This window comes from Tenrec ecaudatus, chromosome 12 (genome assembly GCF_050624435.1).
Source record: "Tenrec ecaudatus isolate mTenEca1 chromosome 12, mTenEca1.hap1, whole genome shotgun sequence".
Classification (NCBI taxonomy): Eukaryota; Metazoa; Chordata; class Mammalia; order Afrosoricida; family Tenrecidae; genus Tenrec; species Tenrec ecaudatus.
The window spans coordinates 119250165-119275142 of NC_134541.1; the positions used below are offsets into that span (position 1 = coordinate 119250165).

Consider the following 24978-nt stretch of genomic DNA (forward strand, 5'->3'; position numbering starts at 1 on the left):
TGGGTGCTATCGCAAAGTGTGAGGAAGAACTGGATACTGCCTGATTCTCAGAAAGAATAGTGTCTGAGGTCTTAAAGGCTTGTCTTCAAACAAGCCGCCATCTAAGTGAGTGTGATAGCTAGGTTTATGGTGCCTACCTGGCCAATAAGAACGTGTGGGATTAATAAGGTTGCAGTTTGATTGGAAGGCAAAGAGATAAATGGCTTGGTGAACCCCATCTCTCTTCCCTTGCTCTCTGGTGATTGGACCAGTGTGTGGCTGCCTTAGCTAGTTCTCTGCCTCAATTTGTGAGCTACACTACCTGTAGGGCACCCAACCGGTGGACCGTGTTACTAAAACTTACGGTTCCTTCGAGGACTGCTTTGCCATACTACTGGTGTACATAGCGCTTGAGCTGGGGACTGTCGGGCCCTGTCATTTGGCTGACTGTTGGTGACCCGCCCTGCTGTTTGCTGCCTGTGCCCGGACTGTCTGCATTGCTCTACAAATGACTCAGCTGTCTTCTTCCTTAACCTTGGACCCAACAGCCTTTGAGAGTTGATGGGCTTCCAGTATATTAACTGTTTTATGGAAGTGAGTTGAACTGAACCCTCTGTACTGCTGTGTGCACTAATTAGCTGTTATATTCCGTCATGCTGTGTGTGTGTATGTGTGTGTATAATCATAAGGGTCCTGGGTTTCTGTAGAGAACCCTGTCTAATACAGTGAGGCATCAACTAAGTCCACATGGATAAAGGACACCAGTCTGTGTGTGATCCAAGGATTATAAATTATTAAAGCCCAAATCTGCAGGAGGGGAGGTATTGAGCTTAAACTGTGAACACCCATTTTCAGAAGGCGATGGATGACAGTGCAAGTGCAAAATGCATTTGCAGGGTCTCCAAATGGATCCCCTCTGGTGACTCCCCTCTGACCATAGTGGAAGGATGTGAATAGTTTGCTATCAGAGAACACTGTACAGACAGTTATGGCAGATTTAGGTTAAAATGTAGTATCGTATTTGATATCCTTTCTGGCCCATTTAAAAGTTGTTTTAAAAGATAAAAGTGCAGGGGAACTACACATGGTTTACACCTCCAGTGAGTCCTCCCTGGATGGACGGAAACGGGGCAGGTGGGGTAGAAATGGTGAGAGCGCTAACGCAGTACATGGGTTGCTATGGACGTCGCAGAACAGTATGTGGACGACTGTGACTGTGAATCTAAATCTTTTTCTTTTGTGCAAAGCAACAATTCATACATGTACAATTTAAAGACATTGATGATTCTTCTAAGTACGCAACCATTCTTTTCCTTTACTGAGTTGCTTCTACTTTATTAACATAAACTCAGTATCTCTACGGTTCCTATCTAATTTTTCAAGTTGCTATTATCAATTAGATCCCATTACGCTCTCATTTACTGCCACTGAGTTGATGCTGACTCATAGCGACCCTTTGGGTCAGAGTAACACTGCCCCTGCGGGTTCCCCAGAGCAATCATCGACCACATGGCACTGATGTTTGAGAAAATGTCATACGACTATGTCTGCTGTTACTTAGCATTGTGCCTTCAGCATCCAATTCCAAAAATTAGGCCATTTTTACTTAAATTAACAAATTAGTTAAATACATTTTGACCAATTCACAATGCTGTCATGAAAAAATTATATATGTAAGTAGAAAAGGCACACACATTGTTGGAAACCAGAATCCTCACTGTAGACAAGGGATATACAAGTGGGAATGGCAAGAGATAAAAAAAATTCTGTAGTGTTAGATTTTATTTGGAAATGTCAGTATAAACTTTTCATGTAAATGTTTATTTCCTATGATAAACAAAACTGCCTATATGTCACAACTCTCAAGCAACAGTGATATTGGCTTCATGCTATGGTGTCTTCTTTAAAATAACAAGATTCCTTGTGAAAGTGGTTTATTTTCAGGTCCCTGAGACAGGGAAATCACAAGATGTTCCTGGAAATGTTTGTGTTCAAAACCAAGCAGGTATTAAAAGACTAATAGTAATATGTAAATATATACGAGGGGGGTACCAAAAAAACCCAGTGCGATGTGAGGGGGTAGTACATTTGGAGTTGGCTCCACCAGGTCAGACTGTTAATCAAGCTTTCTCTTTAGAGGTTCTGAAAAGATTGCATAACAGTGTGTGACAAAAAAGGCCTGATTTATGGCAGACAGGGGATCGATTTTGCCACTATAATAATGCACCTGCTCACTCAGCCTTCTCAGTGTGCCAGTTTTTAGCAAAAAAAAAAAAAAGCATGCCTCTCTTGCCCCACACACCTGACCTCGCTCCATGACTTATTTTTGTTTCCAAGAATGAAGAAGGACATGAAAGGACAGCAATTTGCTGTTGTGGAAGAAGTGAATTAAAAAACGAGGGAGGTGCTGTCAGCCATCCAAACAGATGAGTTTGAAAATCGGTTCCAAGAATGGAATTGCAGATTTGACAAATGTATTAAGTGTGATGGAGTACTTTGAAGGTGATACTGTTACTTTGTAAAATAATTTTTATAGCTTTGAAAAAAAACCCGTTTTGGGGGGGAATACTCCCTTGTACACTTTTTTTGGTGTGTGTGTGCCAACCAAACTGAGGGCACACCCTAACCAAATCTGAACTAATATGAGTATCAAAATAAAAAACAGAAATAGGCCAGTGTATTTCATTTTTGCTTTAAGTTCAATTAGTTACAAAGATAACTTCACAAAGGAATGATCTAGTAAACACACAACAACTCAAGAGACTAATCTAACCCATCATTAATAATTGGAAATCATGTGATTCTGTGGTGATGTAACAGGAAGTACACTCATCATCATTATTAAAGTAGTATTCTTACCCAAACTGTGCAATCCAATTTAATTATGAGGAAATCACACACAATGCGCAAATGTGGGATTCTACAATAAAGTTTTGTTGCTTGGAATATGTATATAATAACATATTTCTATACAGTAAGCAGATTACATATGAATTAATCAGAAAAGGATAAATTCCCAAACAGAATAGGAAGAGCATGAGCAATTCAAAATAAATATTTTTTAAATTTTAAAACTTGCTAGCAATCAAAGAAATAAAGTGGAATTTATTAATTGTCTAAGAACTTGAAACATAGAAGAAAATAGCTAAGAGCCTACTGCTGGTGAGGGCATGAGAAAATGGCAGGAGTCAGAACTAACAGCATTATGTGTCACTGAGAGACGCAAAAGCAGGTAGAAAATTCCTAAATGGTAAAATATGGCATAAATCTTTAAAATGTTTATTTCTTAGTCTTTCCAATTTTCAAATTTGTTCCAGGAATAATCAACTGAACTAAAAAAACAATGTGTCCGATTGCTCATAATAGTCTTACTTATAATTGTGTTAAAAATGTGTTGGTCCGGATTCACTAGAGAAACAAATACAGAGACATGTATATGTGAATAAGAAAAGTTTTACATAAAAGAGCAACTGAATATTAAGAAAATGTCCCAGCTCATCCAAATCAAATCCATAAGTCCAAAATTAGCCCATTTGTCCGATACCAATCTATCAAGTCCTCTTCAGACTCACAAAACACATGCAATGATGCTGAATGCAGGAAGATCACAGGCCAGTGGGTGCAAGGTCTTGTGGATCCAGTGGCAGTGTAAGCATCACAGTGCTGCCAGGGGTCTCTGTGTGGCTCCTCGAGCCAAGGCACTAGTGTAGTTCCATCTATCTTGTCAGCTGGAATGTCTCCCATGGAGTGTGTCTGTGTCCCACCTCCAACGAGCTATTTATCGCCGTGGCACCTCTAAATGAAATCATCAAGCTGTGACCTGATTGAGAGGCTAGACTCCACCCCTTCACCCTTAAGTCTCAAATTGAACACAGATTATGTAACTACCACAAAATGTATAATACACCACAATAATAGTCAATCAAACCCATGTTTTAAAAACTTTTAGTGATATGAGAAAACACTTGCTATATTATTTTTTAGTGGGAAAAACACAAAACTATACAACAATAGGCCTAACATTTTTAAATACCTATTTATGACAAACATGTGCTTATATAGTCAGGGCTGGAACCCTAGTGGAATGGTGGATTATGCACTGCGCTGCTAACCACAGCAAAGACCTGAAGCACTTGGTGATAAAAATTTTAAATTTCCTGTGGTAGCTTGATTAAGGGCATGTAGCCGAGAGGAATTACCAAAACCCAAACGAAGGCCAAACATGATAGTGGAATAAGAGGAAAGTCAAAGGAAATAGAGGAAATACCTGGGAGGCAAAAGACATTGATAAAGGTCTAAATATAGACATGTATATATGTAAATAATTTATAAATAACGATAGGGGAACAGATCTATGTACATATATTTATTTATAAAGTATTACAGCAACAGATGGACATTGGACCTCCACTCAAGTACTCCCTCAATGCAAGAACACTTTGTTCTACGAACCCAGCACTCTATGATGCTCAGCTTCCCTGACACGATTGCTGAAGACAAAATGGGTGCAAAGCAAATGTGGTGAAGAAAGCTGATGGTGCCCGGCTATCAAAAGAGATAGTGTCTGGGGTCTTAAAGGCTTGAAGGTGAACAAGCAGCCATCTAGCTGAGAAGCAACAAAGCCCACATGGAAGAAGCACACCAGCCTGTGTGATCACGAGGTGTCGATGGGATCAGGTATCAGGCAACAAAGACACAAAACAAAACAAAAAATCATATCAATATGAATGAGGGGAGGATAGAGTGGAGATCCAAAGCCCATCATTAGTCAATTGGACATTCCCTATCAGAATGGTCATGAGGAAGAGACAAGCCAGTCAGGGTAAAGTATAGCACCGACGAAACATACAACTTTCCTTTAGTTCTTTAATGCTTCCCCCCACATCCCCTCCACACACATACAATATTTTGACCCTAAATCTACCTTACAAATCCAGCTAGACCAGAACATGTACACTGGTACAGATAAGAGCTGAAAACACAGGGAATCCAGGACAGATATACCCCTCAGGACCAATAATGAGAGTAGCGATATTAGGAGTAAGGGAAGAGGTGGGAGGGATTAAGGGAGGACTGATAACAATGATCAACATATGGCCCCATCCCAGGGAGATGGACAACAAAAAGGTGGGTGAAAGGAGACAGTGGTTGGCGTAATCCATGAAAAAAAATTTTTAATAAATTATCAAGGGTTCATGGGGGAGGAAGAAAAAATGAGGAGCTTAAACCAAGGGCTCAAGTAAAAAAGAAAATGTTTTGAAAATGATGGTGGCAACATGTACAGATGTGCTTGACAAAATGGACATATGTATGCATTATGATAAGAGCTATTAGAGTCCCCAATAAAATAAAATAAAAATTGCAGTCTTCAGTATGGATTACGACTCAATGTAAAGACTAAAATCCTCACACTGGACCAATAGCTAACATTAACATAAATGGAGAAAAGGTTGCCGTTGTCAAGGATTCTGTCTTGCTTGGATCCACAATCAATGGACATGGAAGCAGCAGTCAAGAGATCAAAACTGTGTTGCATTAGGTAAATCTGCTGCTCAGTACCTCTTTAGAGCATTGAAAAGCAAGAACGAGGACTAAGACGAGCTTGACCCAACCCATGGTATTTTCTATTACCTTATATTAATATTAAAGTTGGACAGTGAACACAGAAAACCAAAGACACTATTGTACTGCTGGAGAAGACTATTGAAAGTACCAAGGATTGCTAAAAGGGAAAACCTTGCTGTCTTGGAAGAATGGCCAGAGTGCTCCTTAAGAAGCAAGATTGTTAAAAACCATTTTGTTGAGAATGAGGTGGGCCTGAGCAGAGACCCAAAACCCAACTGTAGACAATGGGACATATCCTCACAGAAGGGTCACAAGGAAGGGAATCAGTCAACCAAGGCGAAGTATAGCTCCGATGAAACAATACAATATTCCACTGGTTTCTTGAGGCTTCCTCATCACCCCACTATCATGACTCCATTCCAGCCTTTCACCTGGCCTAAACTTAATCATGTACACATGTACAGATAAGAGCTGACAATATATGGAATGCACATCAGATAAACTCCTCAGGTACAAAAATGGGAGTAGATACCAGGAGGGTAGGGAAAAGGTGAGGAGAGGAAGAGAGTAAGGGGGAACTAATCACAATGATCGATACTTAACACCCCCCCCTACACACACATGTATACACCCAGGTGGAGGAACAATAGAAACTGTGGAGGAAGGGTGACAGTGGTTGGTGTAAGATATGAAAATAATAATTTGGTGACTGAGTAACACATACCAGAGGGACTCCTCAGAAATCAGCACATGAGAGTCACTAAGAGGGAAATTCCACACAACCAGGTTGCAGGAGGAGCATCATAAAGTTAAGTAGGCACAGATCCACTAGGCTTTGAGGAGCTGGGGCTTTTGGCTTACCACTGTGGAAGCCAGTTAGGATATAACCTTAGCCCCACCATTGTCTCAGCCAGAGCCAGGATCCTTTGGAGTCGGCCCCAGGGCTTTATCTCAACACAGCCACAGCTTGCTACTGCCTTGGAGCAGGGTTTAAATCCCTCCAAGCCCATGGTCAGAGATCAGGCTCAGCTACATTATTACTTTGTTTCCCTCTTTTTTCTCTCCCCCACCCCCAACCCAGTCTCAGCAAACGCAGGTGTTTTTTGGTTTTTTTCCTTCCCCTTTCTTTCACACACTAATGTCAACCTTCAGGTCACTCCCCTTAGCCTAGGGCATTTACGCTTGCCCTTCAACAAGCTGAGGAGCTTCACCAGCTGCAGTTTAATGGGAGGCTGGGAATACCCTGTCCACCTTCCTCCAGAGGAAATTCCACCCGCCTTCTTCCAGGGTAAGTCCTGCCTATGTAGCTGGGGGGTGGGTGGGGGGGGCCTACCCGTCCTCTGTGGTCCCACGTGACTGAGGGAACTTCCTCTCACCTGCTGTAGAGCCTCAAACTCGGCAGCTTAGTCAACACTCTCCAGTGCTCCACACTGTTGTGGGAACCTCTGCCCAACCTACGTGGAAATCTAGCTAACCAAGGCAATGCCGCTCACCATTCGTGATGCTCTAAACCAGCGGTTCTCAACCTGTGGGTCACAACCCCTTTGCGGAGTTGAACAACCCTTTCACAAGTGTCGCCCGATTCCTAACAGTAGCAAAATTACAATAATGAGGAGTAACGATACTAAAGGTCATGGTTTTAGGAAGGTTGAGAACCACTGCTCTAAACCAAAACGGGCACACCCACCTGCCTTCTGCGGCACTCCCATTTCAGCAGGCACCCCCGTGCAACCTCTGGGGCCCTCAAGCTGCAGGGGCCACACCATCACAGCTTGAGAGATCACCAATGCAGCACCACCCTCGCGGGTCCATAACCACCCAACCAGTGTCCCCTGAGAGGACCATCCAACTTGCCCTCCAAATAACAGAATACTGGTTAATTAGGAACACAGTGAAGCTACGGGAGGAAAAAGCGGTAGGCCAATTCCATAGTGCAATTAGCTGCAGGCAGTTCGAAGAAGCATTCTTATGAGTCTCCCACAAAGAGCCCAGTGCTCTTCAACACTCTGAAAAATGGCACCGGGCTCCTTTAAAACAACACAACATAAACAGCAATCCACCCCAATGACCTCAATGAAAAAACAGGAAAAACAAAAGGCAATGTCAGAAGATGTCCTGAACCTAATGACATGCATAAAAGCAGCAGACATTGATCTGCCACAGAAAGAAATTTTCAGAATGCTGCTTGGAATCATATAGGATAAGAGGGAAACAATACAGAAAAGGGATGAAATGATAGAGGAGATAAAGACCATACACCAGAGCGAAATACAAGAGCTTAGGGACAAGATAACAAAATCCAGTAGCAGACTCACAGACTGCACCAACCGACTGGAGGAGGCAAAGAACCACATCAGTGCCTAGAGGACAGCCAAGCACACTTTAACAAATGTGAATAAAAGTCTACTGAGATAATCAGAGAAGCTGAAGAAAACCTAAGAGCTATGTCTGACGCTATGAAGAGGACCAACATCAGAATAAGTGGATTACTGGTGGAAGACCACAAAGAAGTCAACTGCAAAAATAGTGAGAGAATTCTTGGAGGAAAACTTCCCCACCTTAATGAATGAAAACCAGGTACCCATTCAGAAAGCTCAAAGAATACCAGCTAGACTGAATCCCAAGAATTCACCAAGTCACATAATAGTTAACTTTATCCAACTTTGAGGAAATGGAGAAAATCATGAGAGCAGTTAGGGAAAACCAAGAAGTCACATATAAAGGTTCCCAAAAAGAACATGCTCAGACTTATCAGCAGACACTATGAAGAAGAGGAGAGATTGCAGTAACATATTCCAAAAATTGAAGGAAAATAACACAAACCAAAGAATACACTATCCATCCAAATTATTTATCTAGATGGAGAAGCGTCTTCCCAGACAAGGAAAAACTAAAAAAAAAATACGTTAAAAAAAACGGAACCCTGCAAAATATCCTTGCCGACCAGTATGGGCAGAAGAACAACACTCACCAAGCACAAATAAGAGACTGCCACATAGAACCCCACCCAGAAGACAACAAAGAGAAAACAGCCCCCAAAATCACATTGGCTTAAGGATGAAAAGAAGTGAAGAATGAACCACACACACACACATGCACACTGATAAGAAAGGGAGGTAGGAAATACTCAACACAAAAGGTATACGATGACATCACAGAGTCCACAGATGGATGTAATAACCCTGAATATCAGTGGACTCAACTACGACATTAAAAGGCTGAGGTTAACAGACTGGCTTAGAAAACATAACCCATCAATCTGCTGCCTACAGTTAATACATCTGATTATGGACAAAAATAGGCTGAAAATCAAAGGCTGGAGAAAAACATACCAAGTAAACAGCAATTCAAAAAAAAGCAGGGTTGCCATCCTAATCTCAGATAAAATTGACCTCAAAGTGCAAACTATAAAAAGAGAGGAGGGACACTATATAATGCTCAAGGGAATGGTAGACAAAGAACCACTAATCATTTTAAACATATATTCCCCAAACGAGAGACCTGCTGAATATGTCAAACACTCCAAAAGATGAAAAAAGAAATCACAGTCTCAACAATTATAGTAGGTGACTTCAAGACACCATTCTCTGAGAAACAGAGATCACAGGGAAAGAAACTCTACAAGAGGGCTTAGAGACCTAAACACTACAACTAGACAATCTGACTTGATATTTACTGAGTTCTTCACCCAAATACGAAAAAATTCACATTACTGTGAAGCTCACATGGCACATATTTGAAGATAGACCACATACTGGGGCTTAACTCGAATCTGCATAAATTTAAGCACATTGATATCATACAGACCTCTCTCTACAACCACTGTGCCAGATGTCTGGAAATCAACAAAAGGAAGATGGAGAAAACAAGGAGAAACAATTGGAGGATGAATAACTCTATTGCAAAAGGAGTGTGCACTGGCCCAGATCAGAGATGAAATTAGGAAATTTCTATAGCAAAGGCAGTTATCAGGGGATGTTTCATAGCAATACATGCACAGAAAAAAAGGAAGAGAGACTTGTGACTGACATGCTGTCACAAAATTTACAGCAACTAGAGCAGAGACAACAGGATGATCCTACTAATAACAAAAGTAAAAAAAAAAATTTTAAATCAGGGCTGAAATTCAGGAGAGGGAAAATAAGAAAACTATAGAAAATTTTACTGCTGCTAAAAGTTGTTTCTTAGAAAGGATAAACAGAATCAACAGACCACTGGCAAACCTAACCAAAGAAAGGAAGGTACAAATTTCAGTAGCAAGGATGAGGGATGAAACATGGGACATTAAAACATTCCCTAATGAAATCAAAAGGATAATTACACAGCTCTATAAGGACTGTACGCCAATGAATTCAACAACTTGGAAGACACGGACAAATTCTTAGAAAAACAATCCCTCCTTAGACTATCCCCGATAGACGTCAAGAATATCAGCAGACCCAAAGAAATAGAAGAAATAGTCAAGGTTAAAAAATCCCCTGGACCAGATGGCTTGAAAGGAGAATTCTACCAAGCATTTAGGGAAGAACTGACACCAATCCTACAGAAACCCTTCCACAACATAGAAAAAGATGGCAAACTCCTGAACCCTTTCTATGAAGCTAGTATAACTCTGATACTGTAACCAGGCAAGGACCCAAAAGAATCGAGAACTACAGACCAATATCCCTAATGAGCATTGATGAAAAAACCCTTAACAAAATACTGGCCAATAGAATATAAAAGTATATTAAACAAATAATTCACCATGACCAAGTGAGACTCATACCAGGGATGCAAGGATAGTTCAACATATGAAAGACCATTAGTATCATCCGCCATTTTGACATGAACTATAAGAACCACATGATAATATTGATAGATGTTAAAAAAGCATTCAACAATAGCTAACACCAATTACTGTTTATGACATTCAAGAAGATAGGAATAGAAGGAAAATTCAATATAATACAAGCTATATATGAAAAACCAACAGCAAACGTGGTAGTCAATGGAGAAAAGATGAACACAATCCCACTGAAAAGGGGAACCATAAAAAGATGCCCCTTGCCCCCACTCTTATTTAACATCGTGCTGGAGGTCCTAGCTAACAACATAAGGCAAAGAAAAGACATCAAAGGTACTCGTCTGGGAAAGGAAGAGGTGAAACTATCGTTATTCACAGATGATATGATTTTATATATGGAAAATCCCAAAAACCCCACAAGGGGAGTACTGGAAGTAATAAGAGGAATATGGCAGAGTGGCAGGATACAAAATCTATAAACAGAAGTCTATCAGACTGCTATATACATCGGACAAGACCACAGAAGAAGAGATCAAAAAGGTGGTACCCTTCACAATAGCCGCGCACAAACTGAATTATCTAGGGACATACCTGACTAAAAAAACAAAAGATTTGTAAAAGGAAAACTACAGAACACTATTACAAGAAACCAACAGTGACCTCAACAAATGGAAGAATATCCCATGCTTGTAGATTGGAGGACTCAATATAGTAAAGATGTCACTTCTGCCCAAGACACTATATAGTAAGTTTAATGCAGTCCTGATACAATTACCCTCATCTTTCTCCAAAGAAATGGAAAAACTGATTACCAACTTCACATGGAGAGGGAAGACACCCAGAGTTAGCAGAGAACTCCTCAAGAAGAAGGACACAGTGGGAGGGCTTGCTTTACCTGACTTTAGCACATACTATACAGCCACAGTGGTCAAACCGCATGGTATTGGTATAATGACAGATACTAAGACTAATGGAAAAGAACTGAACACCCAGAAATAAAACCATCAGCATACAGACAGCAGATCTTTGATAAGGACCAAAGAAATATCAAATGGGAAGCAGATGCCCTATTCAATAAGTAGTGCTGGAAAAAATGGTTATCTACCTGCAAAAAATATGAAGCAAGACCCTTATCTCACTCCATGCACAAGAATAAACTCAAAATGGATCATAGACCTCAAGGTAAAACCCCAAACTATTAGGACCATCAATGAGGGAATTGGGACAAACCTGAGAACTTTGGCACAGGAAATACACAGGCTATCAGAAATAGGGAAGGACACAAATACAGTTGAGTCATAATTTGACATGTGGAATATACTGAAGATAAAACACCTGCGTATATTGAAAGAATTCACCAAGAGTAATAAGAGAGCCCACAGAATGGAAAAACATCTTTAGCAATGACACATCAGACAAAGGCCTTATTGCTAAAATCTACAATACTCTCTGCAAGCTTCCAAAAAGAAAAAAACTAATTGCCAACTGAGGAGGCAGGCAAAGGACCTGAAGAGAAGTTTCAGAAGGGCATTAATGCAAGTAGCCAATAAACATATGAGAAAATGTTCCAAATTATTAGCCATAGACAAATGCAAATTAAAATAACAATGAGATACCACCTAACACCCTGAAAGATAGCCCAATTCAAAAAATCGGAAAGCGACAAGTGTTGGAGGGGCTGTGGTGAGATAGGAACTCTCATCCCCTGCTGGTGGACCCTTACAGAAGCGTCTCAGGGAGGAGACGAGCCAGTCAGGGTCCAGTATAGCACCGATAAAACATACAACTCTCCTCTAGTTCTTTAATGCTTCCTCCCCCCGCCCCCTTTCCCACTATCATGGTCCCCATTCTACCTTACAAATCTGGCTAGACTAGAGGATGTACACTGCTACAGATCAGAGCTAGAAACACAGGGAATCCAGGACGGATAAACCCCTCAGGCCCAATAATGAGAGTAGTGATACCAGGAGGGTAAAGGAAAGGTGGGGAGAGAAATGGGGAACTTATCACAATTATCTACATATAAATCCCTCCCTAGGGGGCAGATAACAGAAAAGTGGGTAAAGGGAGACATAAGTCAGTGTAAGACATGAAAAAATAATAATAATTTATAAGTTATCAAGGGTTTGTGAGGGAGGGAGGGTGGTGGAGGGAGGGGAAAAACAGGAACTGATACCAAGGGATCAAATAGAATAAATGTTTAGAAACATTTATTATTATAATGATGGCTACATAGTACAAATATGCTTGATACAATTGATGTATGGATTGTTATAAGAGCTGTAAGAGTCCCCCCCAAAACAAAACAAAACAAAACAAAGAGCTGTAAGAGTCCCAAATAAAAAGTTCTTTTTAAAACAAAACCATCGTTTTACCAGGAAAAAAAAAAAGAAGAGGCAAAATTGTGAGACTTTGTCTTACATTCTTTAGACATGTTTTCAGGAGAGACCTGCCCCTAGAGAAGGACATCGTGCTGGTGAAGTGGAGGGGCAGAGAAAAAGAGGAAGGTCCTCAAGAGACGGATGGACACAATAGCTGCAACAATGGACAAGCACAGGAATAGTTGTGAGGACGATGCAGGACTGTGCAGTGTTTGTTCTGTGGTGCACAGGGTTGCTATGGGTCGCAATCTACTCAGCAGCCTCTAACAACAGATAGAAAGTATTCAAGGGTAAGGTTTGGTGGTGGGATTGGTTCCTTAAAAAGCAGTAAAGTGACCAAAGTGTTGCTAGGGATGTTGTTTTCCCAGCCTAACTTTACAAAGGAGGAATTTTGCCTTCTACTGGTAAAAAATGACCAGGATAGGCACAGAGTTTCCACATAGGAAACGTTTTAGTAGAGAAGATACCAGCTGATAGAAAATGAGAAGGGCCTAAGCAAGGCTGTACCTATCTCCCTGAAGCTTGGGGTGCAGGGTGGGGTTTCTATCTCCTCCATGGTGTAACGGGGGCGGGGGGGGCGAGTTATACACATTCATTAAAATTCAGGGGGAAAGGTGAAGTCTTCTTGGATCGTGCTTGCAAGGGATTCTGGGATTACAAGACAGGACTTGTTATGGGCTATGTCGCATGTGTACCATAGTCCTTACATGGTGGCACATGGGTGGGCCCAGGGTTCCTACAAAACAACCTGAGAAACATTTAAAGACTTAATTTGTCTGTTTGTTCCAGGATGTGGGTTTTCACAATTGACTTGTCAGTGAGTTTCTAGTTTGGTGTGGTTTCAGCTGTACTGCTTCTGGGTTCTCAGCTTGGGTGATGTTGCAAGGGACTCCTAAAGGGCTTAAAATCTACCCCTCAAACACTGGGAGGAGGATAGAGTGCTATTCATGAGCACTTACATAGTAACAGCTATCACATAGTATCTAGAAATGATCTGCAGTAGACAGGCTGTGCACAGGTTTTCAGCAGATACTACTCATTTTATGTAAGAAACTTGAGCATCACAGAACTGGGTATCTATAAGGAGCCCAGGCACACATCCCTGGGCAAATACCAAGGAATAACCATTGTGGAAGAAAATACCACCAAGTGCTAAAAGTGGCTCTTTCTGAGAGATGGAAGTTAGGGGAAATTTGAACTCTTTTTAATCTTAAGTTTTCATCTTTCTCTTCCAACGTTTTCTTTTTTCCCCCTATATAAAAATACATGCCCTTTTTTATATATACTTCTTTTTAAAAATCATTTTATTAGTGGCTCATACAACTCATCACAATCCATACATACATCAATTGTGTAAAGCACATTTGTACACTCATTACCCTCATCATCCTCAAAACATTTGCTCTCCACCTAAGACCCTGGCATCAGTTCATTTTTCCCCTCCCTCCCCGCTCCCCTCTCCCTCATGAACCCTTGATAATTTATAAATTATTATTTTGTCACAGCTTGCACTGTCCGATGACTCCCTTCACCCACTTGCATGCCCCTTTTTGAAAATCTGAAGAGTGGTCATAAATAATCTTTACTCCTGACAGCTGCATAAAAAAAGGCCTTCCCTGGTTTTTTTTTTTTAAATACTTTTACTTGGGGCTCTTATATCTTTTATCACAATCTGTACATTCATCCAGTGTGTCACGCACATTTGCACATATGCCGCCATCATCTTCAAAGCATTCTCTTCCCACTTGAGCCCCTGATATCAGCTTCCCATTTCTTCCCCCTCCCTTCCCCGCCCTCCCTCCCTCATGAACCCTTGATAAGTTATAGATTATTTTTTCCACGTCTTACATTGTCCTCCATTGACACCCCCTCCACTTTATGTTATCTGTCCCCCTGGGAGAGGGTTCTAGATTGATCCTTGTGATGAATTTCTCCTTTCTCCCCCAACTCTCCCCTAATCCTCCTGGTATCTCTATTCTCCTTGTTGGCCCTGAGGGGTTTATGTATCCTGGATTCAGGGTACAGTATAGCATCGATGAAAAACACAACTTTCCTCTAGCTCTTTGGTGCTTCCTTCACCCCATATCATGACCTAAATTCTACCTTACAAATCGGATTAGACCAGAGCATGCACGCTGCTACAGACAAGAGGCCGCAACACAGGGAATCCTGCCCCGGTTCTTGAGAGGATGGTTCTCTTTTCTTCAGTAATGGTCCCTAGCAGTCAGAGAAATGCAACCTGGTCCTTGCCTCACCTTCGTTCCACCCTGCTCCAGCAGGATGCACGGCCTCAACACCCTGGAACCACTGTTGATGACATCACAGCCTCTGGAAGCTTCCTACCTCCACTGTACCTCTCCCACAGCCAGGCCTGACAAGTGAGCGTGCCAACCGCCGCATGAGTCATCAAGAACACAAACAATGCACACACTCCCTGGAATGTCCTGACAATTATACCCAAATGCAATTAAAAAGAGTAACTATTAAATGCACGAAGTGAGTGACACACACTTGCCAAACGGCAGAACAAGGTCTTCCTGAAGGGATTTCCTGATCTGACAGCAGCATGTATCATGCAGTGTGTGTTATTTAAAATTATTTAATGTTCTTGCTACAGATGGGAAAACGACCAGGAAAGTGGAACACCACTGGACTGTGGGCCCAGATGACAGCAGCAGCACGTCGCTACCTGGGAGCACTTGGGAAAGCCCACTCCCTTTAACCTGTTCTTCCGAGGGCAGCTCCTCTGCCCTGGTGGCACGTTTGTTGTCGCCCCTTCCAAAGCCCTTCCCACCGACTTGTTCTCTTCCATTTCCATTTTAGCTTGGACTGTCTGAGTCTTTACGATGACTTTATAGAAAGAAAACTTTACTCTTATCAGTACCTGTATAGTCGTGTATAAGCCGAGTTTTTCCACACATTTTTAATGCAGTTTTTATGGCAAAATTAGGTGCCTCGGCTGACATTCGGGTGGGCTTATACTTGAGTATATACAGTAACCTGCTACCAACCAACAAATCTCCACCAATGTCTATCTGCCTTGCTCTTAGACCTCTGCTCATACTCTACCCGCCAGCAGAGGTGCCCATCGTTCCCTGGGTGTGCAAAAGCACCACAGCAGCAGTGTCTGGGCAAATATGAAAACAAGGACTCGCGTGGCGTTAATGTTTTCGTGGACAAGGCCTCCACATCTGTGGAGGATGAGAATGCCTCCCCACCACCTAACAGTCAACTAAGAGAAGCCAAGCTGGAGAGCTGGAAAGAGGGGAGACTTACGTAGGTGGGGGAGAAGAGCCATCTCCAAGCCCTTGGCAAAGTGGGCGGTGGTGTCATAGAACTCCAGCAGCTTGGTGAGCTCCATCTCCGGTCCTGCCCTCTCCAAAGCGGAACCCAGGCAGATAGGCAGAGAGGGCACCAAGGCCCCCAAGGTCTGTATCAGCAGCACCGTCACTACTTCCTGAGGGTTCCTGAAGACCTGCAGCGGAAGAGAGGTATCTGCTCAGCACAGGTACCCAACAGGAGCAACCCTGGAAACAGAGTCTCTCTGTCACAATATATAGATAGTATCGACACTGTCAAATGAGGACCTAATTTGCTGCACCAAAAACACGATAAAATATTTTTTTAAAGAAAAGATGCAGTTTCCTACTTCACTCAAGGGAGTCTCCCTGATATCCGAAAAGTTGTCTGGCCGAGAGCTATAAACCCAGAGCAGGGTTGAACACATTCAGAAAGTACAAGCTCTATATGTTGCCCAAACAATTGGCTATTTCTTGTCTATCACTGGCCCCAAGTGCCCAGGTATTTTCAGATCTGTCCAAGGCTTTTACACAGTATTTAATGGTCACCAAAAACTGTCTCAGGAGAACCTGAGAGGACGACAGTGCAGAATGTGAACATTAAAATGACCTTTAAGTACCTTTACAGACCAGCCTGCAGCTGCGGCGAACCTTGCTCTCCTCTGGATGCAACTTTTCAGTCAGGTGGCTGTTTTCATTATCATTTAAAAAAATAATGTACCTTCCCCACCACACTGAGGCGAAACACTAAAGGCGTGCAACAGAACAGCAAGGGGAACAGAGCAACGAAGTCCCCAGGGAATACCAAAAATAGACTGTGTGGTCAGCGTATGGCACCCCATCAGACGCCACCGGAAAACACTCCTAAAAGTGAAAAAACAGACCTTGGACTATTTACAGGGTTTTTTTCTCGTTGGTTTTTTGGTTGTTTTGTTTTTACTGTCTTGTTTTTTGTGTATATTATTATCTCTGCAGGTCTATCTAGATAAGATAGGTGGGTTAAACAATCTGGAGGAGAAAACAACAGGACCGACGGTTCCAGGGGGACATGGGAGAGGGGAAGGCGAGATAAAGGAAGTGGGTGTTAACAACCCCATGGACAAGGGAATAAGTGATCCAAAATTGCTGGCAAGGAGGGTATAGGAGGCCTGGTAAAGCTTGATCAAGGGCAATGTAACCAAGAGGAGTTACTGAAACCCAAATGAAGGCTGAACATGATAGTGGGACAAGAGGAATGTAAAAGGTAATAGAGGGAAGAACTAGGAGGTAAAGGACATTTATAGAGATCTAAATATAGGCATATACATCTGTAAACATATTTATATATAAAGTGGGGAAATAGATCTATGTGCATATGTTTATAGGTTTAGTATTAAGGTAGCAGATGGACATTGGGCCTCCACTCAAGTACTTACTCAATGCAAGAACACTTTGTTCTATTAAACTGGCATTCCATGATGCTCACCTTCCTGACACGATCACTGAAGACAAAGTGGGTACATAAGCAAGTGTGATGAAGAAAGCTGATGGTGCCCGGCTATCAAAAGATATAGCGTTTGGGATCTTAAAGGCTTAAAGATAACCAAGCGGCCACCTAGCTCAGAAGCAACAAAGCCCACATGGAAGAAGCACACCAGCCTGGGTGATCACGAGGTGTCAAAGGGATCAGGCATCAACAAACAAAAAAATCTTATTATTGTGAATGAGAGGGAGTGCAGAGTGGGGACCCAAAGCCCATCTGCAGGCAACTGTACATCCCCTTACAGAAGGGTTGCAGGGAGGAGACGAGTCAGTAAGGGTGCAATATAGCACCAATGAAACATACAACTTACCTCTAGTACTTTAATGCTTCCTCCTCCCCCCCCCAATTCTATCATGGTCCCCATTCTACCTTACAAATCTGGCTAGATCAGAGGATGTACACCGCTATAGATCAGAGCTGGAAACATAGGGAATCCAAGACGGATAAACCCCTCAGGACTAACAATGAGAGTAGCGATACCAGGAGAGTAAGGGAAAGGTAGGGGAGAAAGGAGGAACCAATCACAATGATCTACATATAACCCTCTCCCTGGGTGACGGATAACAGAAAAGTGGGTGATAGGAGACATCAGACAGTATAAGGTATGACAAAATCATAATAATTTATAAATTATCAAGAGTTTGTGAGGGAAGGGGGGGGGGAGTGAGGAGCTAATACCAAGACCTCAAGTAGAAAGAAACTGTTTTGAGAACGATGATGGCAACAAATGTACAAATGTGCTTGACACAATGGATGTGTGTATGGATTGTGTTAGGGCTGTTATGAGCCCCCAATAAAGTGATTTAAAAAATAATAATGTACATTATTTTAGTTTGGTTTATAAAAAGATACATAGCAAAAAATGTACCGATACAAGTTTCTACACCTCAGTAGCACTGATTAAGTTCTTTGAGTTAGGCAACCAATCTCACCTCTTCTTCTAACTGTCTACTAAGGTTCCTATCTAATCTTTTGAGTTGCTAATTTCAACTGGATCCCATAGACATACATACACAGATACACATATGCATGCTTGGGACTGGGAGCAGGCACCATCCAGTTCTGGTTGCATGGCATGGCAAAGGAAGCAATTGTTATGGAACCAATTAGCCAGATTCCATATCCCCTTCCTATTCCCAACTCTCCTTCTTCCTCTGTGCTCTGAGTACACACCGATTCTTTGTGCCTTGGATGGCCACCTGAAAGACCCCAGACACTACACAACAAACTAGAAGGTGGAACAGAAGCACTAAACACATTATTAGGTTCATTGAGATGTCCCATGAAACCATCTCCCTACACCTCCAAACCAAGGAACCAAATACCACAAGGTGCGTCATTGTGCATAAGCACCCTCAGCAGCCTTTTCCCCCCTCCCCCATTATTATGAATATATCCATAAGTTTGGCTAATTCAATGTTTTTGTAAGTATACAATTTATCCACAGCAACTATACTAATTGGCTGTGCAGTCCTACCCTTAACCAACCAAACTCACTGCCATTGAGTCAGCACCGACTCATAGAGACCCTATAGAACAGGGTAGAACTGTCTCTGAGTTTCTGAGACTGTAAGTATGTATGAGAACAGAAAGCCCCATCTTGTCTTTTTACTTCTTTGATAAAGTCTTTTGATGAATGTTTTATTCTTTTTTTAATTAAATAATTTTATTGGGAGGGCTCTTACAAATCTTTTAATAATCCATCATGCAATTGTATTAAGCACACTTGTACACATGTTGCCATCAACATTTGAATTTTTTCTTCTTAAGGATCACCAGGGATAGTCTGTCCAGAGCCTCTGGTTACAGATTCACTTATTCATTGGGAGTCTTACTTACCAACCTACGTATTATAGATCCCTTCGCTGAAAGTCTATTGTGTATGCGTTTGTTTGTTTTGTTTTGTTTGGGGAGTGAGCACAGACCCAAGTGTTGTTGTAAATGCAAAATATAAATGTTTTCATTATAAAACCAACAGAATTCAAAATAACAGGATAAAAACAATGTTCTACTGTAACCAATCTCCCTTTTTGCTATTCATTTGGTCCGACTGCTACAGCACAGGCCCTTTTGGGCTGAGCACGCCTCTGGGCCATGTGGTGAGAATTCTCACAGTGCTGCTCTCTACTTAACCTACCAAGAAAACGTTCTTTATCAAGAAGTGAGAAAAATGAAAGACACTTGAAAACAATTAGTTGAGTGGACTAATGGCCCACATGGCCATCAATCTCCACGATCTGAAGCCAGAAGAACCCGTGGAGTCTAGCTACCACTACCAACTACTCTGCAGAAGTCACATGAGCAGTTCCGGGATAAAATGGACTGAACATGTGGGACAGAATTCAAAATCACAGAGAAGACCAGGCTTAGTGGCACATTGGTGGAACCCAAGAATATGGCCCTCAATCACCCTTCAGGTCTGGAAATGAACTTATTCCTGTGCTTCAATTTTCAAACACTAGACAGGTCCTTAAGGGAGACAATTACACTGGTGAGACACACACAACTTCGAATAGTCATTTGTGATCAAGGCCACATGTGCCCAACAACAAAGTTCAGAAGGGGTATGGAGAGAAGGCCTGAAATCGGGAACCAGGTAGGCAATAAGATGACTGGTGTAACACTGAGGAAATTACAATCAATGAATGAGATGAAGCAAAATGCATTTGAGTCTTTTACTATAAAACTGATGACCTGCTCTGTAAACCTTGACCCAATTCATAGTAAAAAGTTAAAAGCGGGCTATATGACATCACCAAGTAGACTATAGGACTTACTCGGCATTCACTTGGCACCACAACTTGTATCATGGAGACATTAAATATTAAGTGTTCTCCAATGTATCAGTTAACACAAATGCATCCATCGAACCCACTTAGGAGGTACTGGTTAAAAGGTGATGGTCATGCACACCATCCAAAATATGCTTATATATTTTTCTAAGATTATCACGAAAATGGAAAGCATCTAAACTCTTACAGCAAATTCACACAGCTTCCAATAGACATGTGTTTGGGGTCGGGAATCTTGTATTAGACTGTCTAATAGCAGACCCTCTCAGCTGGGATGCAAGACAAAGCGAGGAAAGAACCAAACAAAACGGGCATCTCCCCAGATGGCCGCGCTGCCAGCGACTTGCTTACTTGTACTTCCTGAACAACGGTTTTCCTACATTTACCGGACAGTGAGGTGAGCCACTCTCACTTGACAATCCAACACTGGAATGAACTGTTTTCCCAACAATCTTCCTACATCTGTTTCTGTTGCTGGCTCTCTCTCTAACCAGCACAAAAATCTCCCTTCTGACTTCCTTCTGTCAGTCCCCTGTCATGTAGCAGGAACTAACAGTGGTTCACTCTTCCTGAACTGGGTACCTCTGACTACGTTATCATTACCATCTGTCATCAGGCAAAAGGTTCCTACCTTGTGACCAACCCTCAATGCACCATCTACATCATGATCAAATGACTTATTTTTTTAATCATTTTATTAAGGGCTCATACAACTCTTATCACAATCCATACACACATCAATTGTGTAAAGCACATCTGTACATTCATTGCCCTCATCATTCTCAAAACATTTGCTCTCCACTTAAGCCCCTGGCATCAGGTCCTCATTTCCCCCCTCTTCCTCCCTACTCCCCACTCCCTCATGACAAATTAATTATTTTTTAATGTTACTGTAAATCATTTTATATTTCAAATGTTTAAATGTTGCAAGAGGTACCAAATTATTAACATTTTACCTCACTTTCCTTTCTTCTAAACTATTAGAGAATTACTCATCGGCACCAGGACAGCACAGTGAGTTACTTGATATGGCCCTTTTAGCCATAAACTCATTGCTATTGAGCCTTTGTAATTCCTATTTAATGGCTGAGTATGATTATTTACATGGGAGGTGCTTGTGTTCTCCTGGGGAGGGTGGTGGGCTTGTGGTAGATGGCTTGCTGATAATGTCAAAAGGTCTATGGCGCCCTTGGCGGGGGGACCAGGCAAATAAGGTATATGGTACCATAGTGTGGAGAATGCTAAGTTGTACCATCCACTAGGTTTCAAATGGGCCATCTCAGAATCAGACCCTTCAGCCTGAGAGTCCGCTGCCGCCGCCACCACCAGTGCAGCATTGCTCCTTGTTTTGTTTCTGTTTTGACATTGACACGTTTGAAGAGTTCAGGGAAGCTGTGGCATGGGAGACAGTGAGAGGAACGGGAAACAGAGAAGCAGTTGCAGAAGTGATGGGAGACCAGCAGGAGACAGGGCAGTGGGCTTCCCACCCAGAAGTGAGAAAGCTAAGTGTCTTTAAGCAGGAGGCTTACTGAAAGAGGAGTGTGCCCCCCCTCCCATGTCTGCCTACACGTGCAGCTTAGAGCTCAGTACCTTTGGTCGAGGCTTACTGGCTAAGTGGAGTGTTTTGGAGGGATTTTCTCAAATCAGAAAACCTAAAAGAGCTTGATAACACTTGTTCCAGCAGAATAAAGGCTGAGAGCTAGAGTTCTGTAAACTTGCTCAAGCAGAGTCAATGGGGCCAGGTAACTAAGATTCAAGCACCAGAGAGCCAGGTCTATGGGCATGGGTGAGAAGAGGCTGTCCTGACTGGAGAATTATTTCCTGAGCATTTCTTCTTTATTATCAGTTGGGATTTAATGCATGTAACATATCCTATCCTATTTCAATCACGTCAAGTAGAATTATACAATTATTACCACATCTGTTTCCAACCATCCTGAGCATTTCCGGTCCTGAATTATAACCTGTTAACTTCCCTAACAAACCTCATGCAGAAATTATTTCTTTTGGAGAAATTAATATAATCTTCCCAGAAGGTGACAATTAACTATATCCCAACTCTCCAACTCTCTAAAAATACTACACCACTCCACTATTCCCAATACGGACCACCACTCCTCCCCTCAGTCTGTTTATTCCCTTATTTACCCAGTTCTGCAATTTGCTACACAGGCCACCCAGAATATACAGTGTGAAAGAAAATGACTGGTGCAGTGTGGGGGTGCTGCTAAGTCCCAAATTCAGTCCAAGCATTTGTCTGGAACAGAGGTTCCAAACACACTTGACCTATACCACATAGCTACATAATCTGGTGTCAAATTGGGACTTGAGAGGATTAAGAATGAAGGGGTAGAGTCTAGTCTGTCAATCAGATCATAGTCAGTGAGGTCTCTGTGTGGGCATGGCCTTCTCCTGAAAATCCTGGGGACTCTTGTATTTTCCCTCTTGGAGGCAGGAGACACTTTCTCTCTCTCTCTCTCAACTCACTCCCTGAGAGACGCTCTACTGACAAGACACATGGCACTACACTGATAGACCCCATGCCTTGGGAACTAGAGGAGCCACGTGGAGACCCCTGGCAGTGCAGAGATGCTTCTACTGCCACTGGATCCACAATACTTTGCACCCACTGGTCTGTGATCTTCCTGCATTCGGCATCATTGCATGTGTTTCGTGAGTCTGAAGAGGACTTTATAGATTGGTATCAGACATATGGGCTAATATCGGACTTATGGACTTGATCTGGACTGGGATGTTTTCTCAATGTTCAACTGCTCTTGTATATAAACCTCTTTCTTATACATATATGTATGTCTATGAATTTGTTTCTCTAGTCTACTAACGCAGCCTACCACCCACCCCCTTTTCAGGAAAAAAATAAAAATTACTCAGCACTCCCCTGGCAATGAAAATATTTTGCACTAGAGCCAGGATTAAGTGTAGGTATCAGCTTTTGCATACCACCACCACCACCCCCCCCGGGCCATTCCAATATCCCCCTGGAAGTAGTATTGCCCATTTAGGGAAACAATGGTCTACAACAGTGGTTCTCAACCTGTGGGTTGCAACCTCTTTGAGGCTCAAATGACCTTTTCACAGGGGTCGCCCAATTCATAACAGCAAAATTATAGCAATGAAATGGCAACGTAAGTAATTATATGGTTAGGGAGTCACCACAATATGGGGAACTGTATTAAAAGGTTGCAGCACCAGGAAAGTTAAAAGGCATTGGTCTAGTAGACCCTCTTCATCCACAAAACGATGGAGGTTTGGTGAAATCAGGCCGATGATAGGCTACGACTCAAGTCCCAAGAACCACAGGTCCAGCAGAAAAATCCAAACCAGCTAGAATCCAAAGGACACTCTCCACCCCTGGTTCTCTTCTCTTGCTGGGAGTAAGAGCCCACTTGTGCTTCCGGGGTGGCTTCCTTTACACCCAGCAGGAGGGAAAGGACAATGAGCCCTGGTAACAATCACTCACAGCTGAAGCCTATCAGCGAATTGGTCTCTTCCCCGAGCTTCTTGCCCAGGTCCATCAGGGACAAGTCATTTGGTTGAGTAACAAAGACCAGTGTGACTGGAAGAGCCATAAATTATGCACTGCACTTCGCCATCATGAGTATTGTCTGAGTACCATGTGGGCACTGCAACAGACTATCAAACCTCGGAGAGAAGTAGAGAGCGTGTGGGAGAGACAGCTGTGGTCAGAGCTGGCATAAATGTGGGAGGAGGGAGGTGTATCTGACCTGTCTCATAGCAATCATTCTGGGGCTGATCCTGATCCTGATTTGCCTCATCTCCCGGCTGCTCTCACATCAATCTAACAATGGCACAAGAGAATCCCTGGTAATCAGCGGTTAAGCACTTGGCTGTCAACTGGTAGGTTAGTGATTCGAATCTACTAGCCACTCTGTGAGAGAAAGAAGTGTCCATCTGCTTCCACAAGAAGTCAGCCTAGGAAACCCTGTAGAGCAGTTCTTCTCGGCCCTATGCAGTTGTCCTGAGAAAGGCTCGACTGGACCGCAGAGGGATGTGTGTTCTGGTTGTTGTGACACATCATCCCTAAAGACCCTTGCATATTGTTCCTAGGAACAAAGGAATCCTCTTCTCTGACCACAGTGCAATTAACCAAACGTGACCTTGACCTAGGTGAACTATCATTATGTAATACAGCCCATGTTTAAAGTTCCCTAACTGTCCTCTAGTTTTTGCTATTTAAATCATGCACGATCCAATCACAGATCATCCATTGCATTTAATCATCACACGTCTTCAGTCTCCTTTCACCTAGAAGTGCATGCATAGTTCCTCATGGAAGCACCCAGGTTAAATATTGTGGTTAAATATATATATATGTGTGTGTGTGTGTGTATAATTTTTTTCTAAATATTTGGACCAAGAGCGATACATAAAAGTAAAACAAAGCTTTTATAAGAAAAAATAATAAAAGAATATTTTTGCAATTTGGAAGCAAGCCAACAGTTCTTAGGAAAGACAATGCAATAAAAAAGAAAATATATTAATTGTTGAGTTTTTTGTTCAATGTTGTTTTCAGATGCTACAGAATCGATTCTGACTCATAGCAACCCCAGCCCTGCGCCCTCCTCACATCTATTGCTATGTTTGAACCATTTTTGCAGCCACTGTGTCAATC

At 42.2% G+C, this 24978-nt stretch overlaps 1 protein-coding gene across 1 annotated transcript in view; it reads right to left on the bottom strand.

Moving 5' to 3' along the window:
• The window catches only part of COG7 (component of oligomeric golgi complex 7), a 95233-nt gene that overhangs the window by 40583 nt on the left and 29672 nt on the right, over window positions 1–24978 (bottom strand). The window contains exon 7 of the mRNA XM_075564611.1: window positions 15988–16186. Within this exon, the coding sequence (XP_075420726.1) occupies window positions 15988–16186 (199 nt within the window). The remainder of the gene's footprint in view (window positions 1–15987; window positions 16187–24978) is intronic.